Genomic DNA, 13,272 nt, shown 5'->3' with positions numbered 1-13,272 from the left:
GGAGAGCTACTGTGAAGTCAACATGAAAAACAAGGAGTAACATGGCCTAGTGGTTATGGTGCATGACACAGAGAACGCCCAAGGTTCAACTGACTCTATGCCCTTTACTGCACGTCATATTGCACTGTTTGTCATTTACTGTCTCCCTCCAGACTGCCCATTTGTTTGGTCAAAGGCAAAATCCCCCCAGAATTGAAAAAAAAAAAACATTGAATATCATAAGAACATAACATTACTGCTTTTTATTCTTGAACAATTCTAACAGACATGATAGGCAGAAATATCTCTGCATGCTGGATTGCTGTGACTTAATCATCACTAATATATGATTGTTCTTGATATCCAAATGTATGGATAAAACGGGAGAGATGGAAAAGTCATTTCAACATGGCTTTTCCCTCTAGGGTCACCACATTAATACAAGTAAAAGATAACACTGTTTAAAACCATTGATGATGAGGGAATTTTTCACACGCAATATCAGTAGAAGAGACAAGATGCAGTAACTACAGTGACTAGAGTTAAAGGACAAATAAAATGATCAAGCTGAATATATCAAAGACATAATAGATGATGCACAAGCAAAATGTCTGTTTTGATTGTATTTTTATGCACAGACAATTATACTGGGTGAGGGGGTTTGATGAACTGTAATTCTGTCTTTTCATAGATTTCATCACATTTATGATTTTGGCTAATTCTTTAAGAAGACAATGTAATAATAGGTCTATTTTTGCCATCACTGTGCCAGCAGGAAGCTATTCATGTGTGCACTGAATGGATAACAATGTTTTAATGCATGTATTATGTGTGATAATGTAGTTTTTATGCACCAAACAGACGGCTTCAATGGAGGACAGCAACTGTCCTCAGCTGATACGGCAGGTCTATAATCTGCATGGAGTAAAACCATGACATAAATAAAATATTTTTCTTTGTTCTCAAATAACACACATCACACATCCAGGGCAAAAAAAAAAAAATGTTTTGTATATTGAAGGTAAATCATGCAGAGTATTATATCTGCATGTGTGGGAATGTAATATTAAGTGAGCTACTCGTTTACTGAATATTACTGTTGTTGTTATTGGCTGAATCCATCAGTATGTTAGTAAACAATATGCCAGTCATCTTCTCTGTTAGCTCAGAGATGAACTGTTTCCACCTTCCCCAGCTCATTAGAAGGAGTAAGAGTGTAGTGTGCTGCATAGTTAAAAGGATGCTGGTTCATCAAAATAAATCTTTTAAATTGATTTGACCCTGTTTTTATCTGCAACTGTGCATGCAATAGTAGGTAAGTGACACATTAAAAAAGCCAGAAAAAAATAAAAAATAAAAAACTGGAAAATGAAGTTGCGATGTGGAGGCTGTGAGGCCCTGGAAGAGGAGCGGATCTTGAGCAGCTCCTAGTGGCTGATGTAAGGACAACACCCTCGGCTAAAACATTACATCCTGGTGTGATGTGCATGTACGAGAGCTGCACTGTAGCCTTCCTCTTTGCTCACACTGTTCTGTCATCATATGTAGTTGAGATGATTCTAATTTCATGCACTGCTGATCAATGCTACGGATGAAGTGAAGGGATGTGTTGTTTGTCAGCTTTTGATGCAGTACAAGTCAATGCTGAGGGGTGTTTTTTTTTTCTATAGCTGGCCTTCATGGTATGGTGTATCAAAATCATTAGCTTTAAACAATGCAAGAAGTTTAAGATTAAAGATAAAGAGCATAGTGTGAATAATAATCTTAGTTTTGATAACTGTTTATCCTAAAATACTGGCTTCCCAACATAAATGTAAAAATATTTAAAATGAATATTAAAGATGTAAAACTTACCATATATTTCTGCTTCTTAGATCATTCAAATTCAAATAGAAATCAGTCACACAATCAAATATCTGTGAGAGTTGTGAGCTCACAGTGTTTCAATGTGATGAGGAGCAACTCAATTTGTAATGTCCGCTATTATAATTTGGGATCATTCCTTATATACCTACAAAAGTTTCTGTTTCCTGCCAAATTTATAAAGAGGATATTTTACTGTCATCACTGGAGTGTCTATACGTTCAAGCTAGCCATAGCCACATTACAAACACAACTAGCAGCATCTTTACCAGGTTGATTGAAAGACAGTTCTTTAAAAAAAAGGAGCCAGTTTTCTGCCCCGTTTACATTTTCCACACAGCTTGTAGTTGATGTTATCGTATTCAGTATTTAGAATGTTTTTGATTTTATAATAGAAGTTTACAATGATAAACCTACATTATGTCTAAAGAACTTTCCAAACTGCTGCAAAATTCTGAAAAACGCATATTTCACAATCTGTTTTGATTGATAGTATAAGAAATTGTTTTAATGCCTCGAACATGTTTTAGGACGGTCTCAGGGATTTGGAAAAGTTAGTTTGTGTTGGGTCTTGTTTTTTATGATTAATGATTGACAATTGTAATTAGTGCCTCCAATAATAAACAGACAAGGACTTCAGCATGTTGTGCAACAATGGTCTCCCATCTGGTCTTTTACAACAGAAACTTGCCAGCCATTGTGGTACAAGTTATAGCAAGTACGCAGTCACTTACTAGTGAGCCCACTGTTTAGGAAACAATTGCGGTAAGAATCTTACATATCTGCGAGACTTTCTATGCAGAAAGGAGTGGGTATGTATGTTTTCATGTGATAATCCGTCTTACTTCATACACTAAAATTACAATGATACTCTTACATAAATGCATAATGATACTTTTGCCTTGTGTCACTCCAAAAATAATTGTCTTTTAAGTGAAATAAAATGAAAGTATTGTCTGGTAAAGTATACATAGCTCCTGTCTAGATCATCTTCATAATGGTTAGTAATCAGTTTAACTGTACGTTTCTAGGAATAACCCATGATAGACTTCAGCTGAGCCCCAATTTTCTGAAACTGGGTTAGCCAATTCCAAGTGTAAAAAGTACTGCAACAACATTTGCACCAACATGCTCAATAACACAGTGAACACAACTTACAGCAGACTAGACAGTACACATGCACATCTGTGTGTGTAGGCTCCTGTCCCTTGGTGACCTCATTTTCTTTGTGGCTCCATACACCCCTGCCCCTTCCAGACAAAATCCATAATTTCTATTTGATGGTGCAGTCAGGCTGGGCTTTCTGGAGGACACTGCCTGAAATTGATGTGTCTCATTTCAGGTCTACTGAGGACGCCAATTACCCTTTGGAAACTCTTTGAGGATGCTGGTGCAACCCTCACTTTCTATCCTCGTTCTCTTGTTTTTCCCTTGCTCTCTATCCTTTTCCCACTCTTCTCTCCTTCCCTTCTCTTTGTCTAAATACTCCCTTTTGCTCTACTGTATCTGTGTGAGAATCCTCGTTTCCTCTGCATTCCACTTCCACCCTCTGCTGTCACTCTTGCTGACGTGCATATATGCAAATCATCCACATGGTCAGGTTTATGCTGCCATATGTGCCAGAGCTGTGCGTTGAATTTTATGTGATTATACTAGACAACCTTATATTCTAATGAGTATGCTGCCTGGTAATATATACAAGGCCTTAGCTGTATATGTTGTACTTGAATTTGCAGGTACATTTGCAATTCAAGCCACTAGACTCCTGACCATATTACAAATCATTTTCAGCATTTACCTTATTTGCTCCCTCTTAACAGCAATCAAACATTCTGCTCACATGACCAGTCAACAGTCTGATCCTTTTTATAGAATGTTACTATAATCAACTACGCAATAACAGTGCAGTCACAGATGATCATTATCACTTCAATTAAATGAAAATGATTGAACTACAGAAATAAATCTAGAAAAGTGCAGAAAGTGTCTGTACAGTCAGTGGTTCAAATGGGTGGTTCTATGTGCTCCTATCTGAATCAAATTTAGCTGAGTTGGAGATTAACTTTGTGTAGGTGGTAAAACATATTAAAAAGATAATTTCTGTCGTAAATATTTGCATTCAGTTCTTACAATTTGTGTTTATTTAACAAGGGTATTTATTTTCTTCATGGTTGGCAAGTCTTCTAAGATGATAATGATTAGGTCGGTTCGGGTAGATTGTGCCTTTTTGTTGGTCTCAAGTTTTTTTGTTTTTTTTTTTTCAAGTTTAACCTCATTCATTGCAATAAAAAAGGCTGTGTTGGAAGCTTATGACCATTCTGACATACTGTATCCAGGGCAGAAAAATTATGTTCCTTAAATGGCCACTTGAGGCTGGCTCAAAAAGTGAGTCAATCCCCACAGATCATGTTTAAATGACCAGCTTTACAGAAGATACATGTCATCTGTATAAATTGCATCAAGACTTAAAGTTTTGCATAATTAAGGTGTGCTAGCTCTGAGTGACGGTTCTGCACCATCATAGGGCAGTTCGTGGCCCAGAGACATTCGGTTGTCCTGCTTCAGCTCCACTCACACTCCATCTCTTTGCTCATTTTTGAGTTAGCTGGGAATTTGGAATTACTCTTCAAGAAACTTACGGGGGGTGTCAAAGAGGGATCAGCCACCTTAATATCAATGATTATACACACTACTTCTCCTTACAGCTATGACTGTGGCTCTGTAAAAAAGTGAATGAAATACTCTTATCTTGTCAATATCAGCCCTGGAAACTTCTGATAGTGATAGTGTGTTGATGTGCCTAACATGAAGCTCATCTTTTTGTTTATGTCCCTCCACAGGAAGTTGTCTCATTTTTATATACTACTGTAATTAGAAACATATTAAGACTTACCAAGGAAACTTGTTTCATGGTGTCTCTCCATGTTTTGTCAACAGTTGTGAAACGTCGTGCCTCTTCAGGCATCTGAATCATGATGTCTGGTGAGCTAAATATAGGCTCCAGGTAAAGCCAAGTTGACTGTACCTTTAACCATTCATCCAGGATCTCTTGGAGAAGCAGCAATTTGCCTTCCCATTCCCTAAAATTAGTCATAACAATGATGATAAACATGAAGCAAACCATAGCTGTGTTTATATATAATCATGCATTTAATGTCATGTATTCTTCGAATCTAAAGTTACAATCAGGAGCAAAGGTAGCTGGGATTGACCATTGTAATGGATATTGACAAAATGATTTCCTTATCCCTACTGTGGTATCATCTTCTCCCCACTAAAGCCAGATAATGGCATTATAAAATTTTAATGTTATATTACAAAATGTTGATCAAAATCTTCTTTTACAAGCCTTCATCCCAATCTATCACAATACATTTTTAAACATTGCAGGAATCCTGTAACAAACTATGCCTCACAGTAACATAATAATTCAACAATCTCAGCAATTACAGAGGATGGGAAAATTTTATTTGCTGAACTAAGGGGAGATTAAAGCTGAATAGTAACGATTTTTTAACCACAATTCTGAGGCAGATAATCATTTTAGGCCTTCAGACAGAGGTATCAGATGTGTGTGTGTGTGTGTGTGTGTGTGTGTGTGTGTGTGTGTGTGTGTGTGTGTGTGTGTGTGTGCGTGTGCGCGTGTGCGTGTGTGTGTGTGTGCTATGTAACTTGTATTTTTGTACAATTTAAATGCTCTAGTTTATAAAACATCTCACTGATCTCTGCAGATATTAAGGACAGAAACCTGGGAAATTTTAACAATTTCTAAATAAATGTAATTGAGAGTTACACAATTATAATTTCAGAACAGACCTTTACCTCTCTTGAGACTCAAGATTCAAGTTCCTATGATCTGTACTGGCATTGTTGTGGATACTTTAATCCACATACTGTGGCATCTATTCAGCAGCTGTCCTTTTTGGACAGAGACCATTAACTCGCCATAAGCATCTATGAATATATGTCTCTTAGTTTGTCTGCTGGGGTTCAGGGCTGCACAGCTTGTTGTCAAAAACAGATTGATTTTGGCAGCAAAATTACAGAATCTGTTAACATTAGCGGTGAGGGTGGTAGGGCACAGATGTCTGTATTTGTAGCCCAGCAGTAAGCAATACACATACCACCAAACGACTGTAGCAATAGTGAGTGTATGGAATGTTCTCATTATGTACATCATAGTGTGAGTGAACTGCTTCTAAACTAGTAATGCATTATGATTCTTCAGCAGTTTCTCTGGTCTCTTACCGTATTTCCACCTCAAAAGGCTTAATGAAGGGTGAGCCCCTCATAGTCTGTGTCTTCACAATATGATCATCTAACAGCATCTGTACTTCCTCCACAGAAGATAGGATGGAGGTACCCGTCTCTCGGTAGGCAAGCAGGCTGAACTCCATGTGACTCCATTCACTGGCCATTTTCTCCATGGCCTTTTCCAGGTAGTATTCCTTGCTGGCCGCCTCACTGATGCCTTCAAAGCTGCTCAGATGCTGTTCCAGGTGCTTGGATAGGAAGTAAGCCACAGAGGCCTGGCCATCAGCTGTTTCCAGGGAGATGCCAGCCAACTCTGACATGGCATCCCAGTGGCGTGTACGCAGGCCTGGGTTGCACAGTACCTATTAATTAAGGAGTAGTAGAGCAAACGATAAAGATTCAATTACAGTTACAAAGCAATTGAAATTAAAGTAATTCTGATTCCTGTGTAGAGCAAATCTTTCTCTTTAGGGGTTACCTGAATCATAGGAATATGTTCCTTGAAGACTTCGACCTTAGCCTTGACAGTAGTGGCTATGTTAAGGGCATTAGGTACTTCACTGAAGCCTTTCTCCAGCTTGTATAGAGTGCGCCAGTAGTTGCCAACATCACCTTCTACCTATATGAGTGGGGGTTTTCCATTACAAAGACACAGGAAATAATTAAAATGGATATGAATAATACTGTCAGTTTAGAATACGCTTGAGTACTGTGTACAAAGCAATGTCTTCTTATGTTTCAGTCTCTTCTGTGAGTTCAGCTGTTAAAGAAACTCGAGTGTGGACATAACAGATCATTCTGAATTCTTACAAGTTGCTTGCTGATTAAAAGTGGCTGTAGAGAAGTTACAACAGCACAATCTGTTATAATAAAAGACAGAAGAAAAGTATTGAAAAAGCAGAAATGAATACAAGAGAATTAGATCAAAGGCAGATATGAGAAAATCAGAGACACTGATGGATACAAGATAGAATACACATAAAAAGCAGAAACCAGTCTGACAAACAGAGAGGCAGAAAGATGAAAACCAGTCTTTCTCAAAGACTTAAGACAGAAAGGAGTTGTAACATTGTGTGCATAGCCTGAGTGCTTAGGATGGTGGCTAAGCGCTTGCTGTGGTGTTAAATTTGGCTGCTGTGGCCAGTTTAGCCACTTGCTAGTGTGCTCATGTGTCATTCCTTTGGTGTTATAGGTGGTTGCTAAAAAGGTAACAGGTGGCTTGTAGGTGGATGCTTTGGTGTCCTAAATAGTTACTTTGGTATTTTAAGGGAGCTACAAGGATGAATGGGAGGGGTTGCTATGGTGATTTAGGATGGTTGTCCGGAAAAGTACTAAGTGACTGCGAGATCAAAATATGTTTCTGTAGAAAGAATCTGCAAAAACATGAAGTGGAAAACACTAGCACCGTCGCTACAAACCACTTGGAAATTTCCTTGTAGAGTTTGCACGTTCTCTCTGTTTGGGGTTTCAGTGGCCTTGCACTTTCCACAGAAATGCATGTTAGGCTAATTGGTTATTCTGAGTTGATGGTAGGGTTCAGTGTAAGTGTCCATGGTTTTCTGTCTCTGTGTTAACCGTGTGATGGAATGGTGTCCTGCTCAGTCCAATGCCAGCTGGAATAGGCTACAGCCACCCACAAGCTTCTACAAGATAAAACAAGTATAGCTGATGGATGGATCTGTTCTAGGGTCTTAGTTATAAAACTACATTTGAGTGGCTTCATTAGAACAAAGTCATTATTCTTATTAGTTTCACCGGTGGAGTACAGCTACACACTACATTCTAACGGCACTATTTTCATGTTTAATTAGTTTTATTTATTCCTTACTAATTTCCATTGTCAGTTTCTTACTTTTTCAATCTCTTTTATGTACTGCCTTGTGTTTCTTTTATAAGTGGGCTGCGTAACTTGTCTAACATAAAGTTCTTTGAATTGCCTTGCTGATGCTGAACCATCCTACACATCCTATCTTGCCCTGTCTTTACTGTACAAGAAGACAAAAAGGCTGTCACAGAAAAGCCAATAAAACATTGCGATGTTAGAAACAGAGATGTCAATTAAAAAATGGAGACCAGAATACTGCGTGTAAACTCTTCTACACACATACACATCTCTGTCTCCAACAAGAGGTAGTGCATTTCACCATGCTATGTGGATACAGCAAATTGAGGCAGAAAGTAATGGTATGTCATATATGATTTATGGCATTCAATGTGTTTGAAGACTTAATTCAATGAGCCTAAAAAGGCTCAATAAATTTGTTTGTGTATGTATGCGAGTGTGTGTATGCGTGTCTGTCTATGTGTGCTAAAAAGTTTGCAAGGTTACTATGGATGCAACCTAAATAGCTGGAAGTTTTTACATGGTAACGGTTTGAAAGACGAGGGAGATGGTTTTCAAAGCTTTAAATGAAAACAGTATTGCTGACAATCATAATTTATTTATGGGCACACAAACCCACCACGAGTGTCTCAACTCTAATGGAAAATTTTTCCTGCAAAACAGTTTACCTGTCCTTACACACAGTGCTCAGTTGTTCACTGATTAGAGGACCTGCAAAGGTACATTTGTTTATACTGCAGATGATCTGCATGTCACTTACAGGACATAGATTATATTTTCAACCTGACCCCTTCTTAAATATTATACTCCAATATTACCCTTGTAAAACACAAATTTAAACTACACAACTTAAGCAAACTTGTGTTCTGTGTTTTGCTGTTGAGTGTCAAAAATAAAGGATAGCACCCTTTTCACACTTACATGGCTGTACCAAGTGTTCAGAGCGCCACAGAAATATCTACTTTGATGTACAGTACTATCCCTAATGACCTTGACAGTTCATAATACAGTTTATACAACAGCCTGAACTACTTATGTTGCACAGTAAACAATCTTTTAGGAATACACATAACTTTCGGTCACACTTTTATCATTTCTATAATCAGGTCTTCCCTCATTATCCATACACATATATTTTAGTACCTGTAGAATGGTATTCTCAACAGCAGTGAGGCTAAAATGAGGATGTCATTGTTACGTGCTTCAAATTCATGTAGTGAAAAACAGAGCTCTGCTAAACTCAATTTCATGTCACGTAAACTCCCAAGTCTGACCTGTATTGAATAAAAAGTAATTTTCTACTGCTTGTACCTTGTCTGGGTTTACACCAGAGAGTGGTCCATGGAGCCAATGCTCGCACTGGTTTAGGAATTCAGTTGCTGTCTCATACAGACGCAGGAAGGGTGTCAACTTGTCCTGGATCTTCTTACGTTGCGGATACTGGGAAACAGACCAGCCGTAGGCCTCCTCTTCTTGATTGAAATCATCAATCTTTCCAGAGTGGAAGGAAGTTTGGATGACAGGTAAGGGTAGTAAGGAGAAAGAAATAAGACATACAATTAACAGGGAGCTGGAAAAGTAGATGTCCATCAATATACGGATCACAAATGATAAATACAAGGTATTTGTGTTGCATCTCTCCTGATTGTTGCTTTTGTTTGGCTTTTTTTATCCAACGCTGCCCTCTAGAGGTTAAATATTTTTAAGCACATAATTTAGTCTTCCAATACGATGCAATTATACACAATATTTATTACTGTGTATCTTTTAGTGTGAGTTCATACAACATACATTCTTTAATGTAATTTGGGATGTGAAGTACTTCTATAAATTCGAGTCATGCTATTAAAGAGGATCTTACACTCCTGTATAAGTTAATGTCACCAATTTTATGCTTCACTATGTTATACAGTGTCTTGGTTGTCAGTAGAACTGTCCATGTTCTGCACAAGTTAACTCCAATATTGGCCTGTCCTCCTTCTCCATAGCTTTTATTCAGATATACCTGTTCCATAGCTAACTCCAGTTTGGCATTGAGGGCCTGGGCTTTCTTCAGGTACTTGCTGAGATCCGTCAGCTCATCAAAGGAAACAAACTCCTCCACCTGTACACTGTAGCTCTCCAGTTCTTCTACAAAGCGTTCCCGGCAGAGCTGGAATGAGTGCATGTACAGAAACATTCTTTGTGTTTTCTAGCTATCACCACATATCATTTCACATAATCTATTTAACTGGAAAATTCTTCTAGTCTGGATTGAAAAATATCCAGATTATGTTCCGCAGATCTCAATACTTCTACAGACATGATAGATTCATAGAAAAAGTAGAAACACAGACCTTGAGGCCACTCTGATATTGCTCTGTCTTTTCAGTAACTATCTTCTGGTGTTCTCTAAAGATGGATGGCATGCGTTTAAACCAGTGGACGGTTTCTGCGTTAAGCTTCATATCAGCTGGCGACAGGGTGACAAAGTCTATCAGGTAACATAATTGTTTGTTGGAGTCTGCCAATCTTTGCTCCAACTGTGGCATCTCTGTGGTCTCCACCTTATTAACGTAGGCCTAAAGGGTGCAGAGAGACACAACATACATAAGAGTAGTACTTTATTTATACAGAGGAAGTAGTTTTTATACTTGAAAATAAAGCATTTAATCACTACCACTGCTACTGTCCATGCTAAGCTAGTTAGTAGCAGCAGTAAATTGATAAAGAATTGCCCATTCTCTCTGTATTCTGAGGTTTGACTCAGCTCAGGGGCCTATAACAAGAACCACAAGATGAAAAATAAAAATGCAAGGTTTACTGACTAGATGTTGTGTGTGAAATGCAATCTGCGGACAAGATGTAAAGGATCGTTGTGAATGGCATAATGCAAGAAGCTGCTCTGTGATGTGAATTCAAGGCAGTTACCTTAAGCTCCATCAGTTTTTGAGTATCAGGTGGTGTGCTCAGTGCCTTCTCTGAAATCTTCTCAAATTCATCACAGAGCCTGTGACATGGAGAGCAGAATTAATTCAGTTCTATATACAGAGGATTTCACAGATTTACAATCTCATTATGACACAGCTTGGAGCAAGAGAGCACCATCGGGACAGATGCCAATACAGCAGCTAACAGTGATTCTGAACCAAAAAGCATATTTATGTAAATTCCCTTTGACCTGCAATGTGTTTACTTCTCAAGAGTAACCAAGTTAGATTTGAACACTAAAGTCTTCCTATGCATATTTCAGCAGTATCTGTCAAAATGATGCCTGTCGGGAATTGGTTTAATGGTAACTTGCTTCAGCTGCATTTTGAAATCATGTTTTTTTTTATGGGGATATAGAATGCTCCTGTGAAACATCTCACTTCTTGTTGATGTCCTGATGGTCCTGCAGCATGCGTGTAACCAGTTTTTGCTGTAGTTCCTGAGCACGCTTGACAAGAGAGTGGATGAATTTGTGGGACCGGACCTCAAACGTGCCGAAATGTACCACCTAAAGTCAGCAGTGTTAGTCAGTATCAGAATTATTACAGTGTAATTATAATGTCCAGTGACAAATCTAGTATATAGCAGATTTTTAAATGGGCATAATCAGTTGCCTGTTTTAAGAATTCAAGGATTGTGGCTTATAAAGTTTACTAATTCTGTGACTTTTTGGCTGTATTTTTTTTGGAATATTAATTATCAATGGAACTAGACATCAATGAAATATCAGCAATTTACATTTGACAAAGATTAAATCCATCAAATTACCTGAGATGGATGAGTTACTTGACCTTGTTGGATTTAGGGGAAGGACTTTTGTAAGTAAGTACCTTGCATGGGGTGTACTGGATCTGGTCAGCAAGCTGCTGGTAGTGTTTAACTTCTGCCACAATTTCCTGAAACGAGTGCTGTTCACTGAGGAACTGCTCCACATCCTCCTCTGCCTGCTTCGATACCAGTGCAGCATATTTATCATACTCGTGGATATACTCCTTGGGCCTGACACACTCAGCCCAGAACACCCTGCGCACCTTGTCCTGCTGGGCCTGAAGGATCTCTGGAAGGATGATAGGCTTTAGGGTGCTTCCAAACGGGTAGCTTGGCTGGAAAAACATGAAGTAGGGTAAAAACTCAGGCAGAAAGCTAAACGTATTCCTAGATGATAAAAGTAGGTGATGAATGCAATGCCATGAAAGGTTAATGTGATTCTGAAATACAGAATAAGATCACCCAAATCGCATGCTTGCAGGAAAAACATAGAAATCACTGCTAAATACTAGAACTTACAACATGTGTGATTCAATGATATCCTATGTACTGAATGTCAGCATTAGAAATCTTTCTCAGTGCACAACTATGATAAGAAGTTTCACTGAAGACAAAACTGGATATTACGACAATACTGTGAAATTAGGATGCATTAGTTTTTAGTAAATGAACTCAACTAAATGTTCTCTATATACACCACAAACACAGATTTGGCTTCTTACCCACTCAGGGTACAGTTTGGTTTCCACACGAGGCACTATGCTGACAGACCTGAGCATAAGCTCATAGACATTTAGAAGGGCCTCCTCATATATTTGGAAGTCGGGGTCATACTTGATTTCCCTGTCCTCCAGGATGAGATGCAGAACAAAGCCTGGGTGCTTACTGGCTCGATCTGAATGCTAAGAAGTGCAGAACAAATTAAAACAAAGCCCTTCTTCCAAAGAAACAGCACAACTGTAAGTGCCCAGCTAGTTATCTGGGTTAAATTACAGCCGGGGTTGTTCTACTTTTCTAAGCTACATTACCCTAAATTGCATAAGCTTCCTCCTACCAGGTCTTGAGAAATTAGGTGTGTATAGTCCATCATCGACTCTATTACAAGACTCTGCAGCTGGGTTGTCATCAGTGCAGCCACGCAGTTGAGGAAAGATTGAAGTTTTGCTGTGTTGCTTGTGTAAGGCATCAGTTTGCGCCTGAACGCCTGGTAGTAAATGTTTTGCACTTCAGGAACCCAGCTAGAACAGAGAAAAGTCATACTTGAGATTGCAATTAAGGGAATGTCAACCACAAATGCAAATATCCAAAAGTCAATTTATACCCACAAAATGACCATTCAGTAAGATTAGTGTTGGAGATAAAGACACTCCTTTGTTATTTCACTGGCTGCTGAGTTCAAGCTTTGTAAAGATGCAGAGCTCGTTCAGCTCTGGGTTGTTCAACTAAAAGCTCTATGCCGATGCAAGATTTGTATTTGTTGGACAAGGCAAACAATTTAAAACTTACATCAGGTCATGTTGTATGAGGTAATGATTTTCCTAAAAAACATACCACCAGCTAACCTCCACAGAACAATTAGAAGAGGAGAACACTGA

At 38.5% G+C, this 13,272-nt stretch overlaps 1 protein-coding gene across 1 annotated transcript in view; it reads right to left on the bottom strand.

Annotated features, from left to right (window-relative positions):
- dnah7 (dynein, axonemal, heavy chain 7) overlaps window positions 1–13,272 on the bottom strand; it is a 79,722-nt gene that overhangs the window by 58,938 nt on the left and 7,512 nt on the right. The window contains exons 9-19 of the mRNA XM_023289075.3: window positions 12,732–12,915; window positions 12,400–12,579; window positions 11,740–12,012; window positions 11,290–11,417; window positions 10,850–10,928; window positions 10,276–10,500; window positions 9,945–10,091; window positions 9,251–9,430; window positions 6,575–6,715; window positions 6,091–6,458; window positions 4,736–4,922 (exon numbers count right to left, since the gene is read on the bottom strand). Of these exons, the coding sequence (XP_023144843.2) occupies window positions 4,736–4,922; window positions 6,091–6,458; window positions 6,575–6,715; window positions 9,251–9,430; window positions 9,945–10,091; window positions 10,276–10,500; window positions 10,850–10,928; window positions 11,290–11,417; window positions 11,740–12,012; window positions 12,400–12,579; window positions 12,732–12,915 (2,092 nt within the window). The remainder of the gene's footprint in view (window positions 1–4,735; window positions 4,923–6,090; window positions 6,459–6,574; window positions 6,716–9,250; window positions 9,431–9,944; window positions 10,092–10,275; window positions 10,501–10,849; window positions 10,929–11,289; window positions 11,418–11,739; window positions 12,013–12,399; window positions 12,580–12,731; window positions 12,916–13,272) is intronic.

This window comes from Amphiprion ocellaris, chromosome 11 (assembly GCF_022539595.1).
Source record: "Amphiprion ocellaris isolate individual 3 ecotype Okinawa chromosome 11, ASM2253959v1, whole genome shotgun sequence".
Lineage (NCBI taxonomy): Eukaryota > Metazoa > Chordata > Actinopteri > Pomacentridae > Amphiprion > Amphiprion ocellaris.
This window is presented reverse-complemented; position numbering and strand designations above follow the sequence as displayed.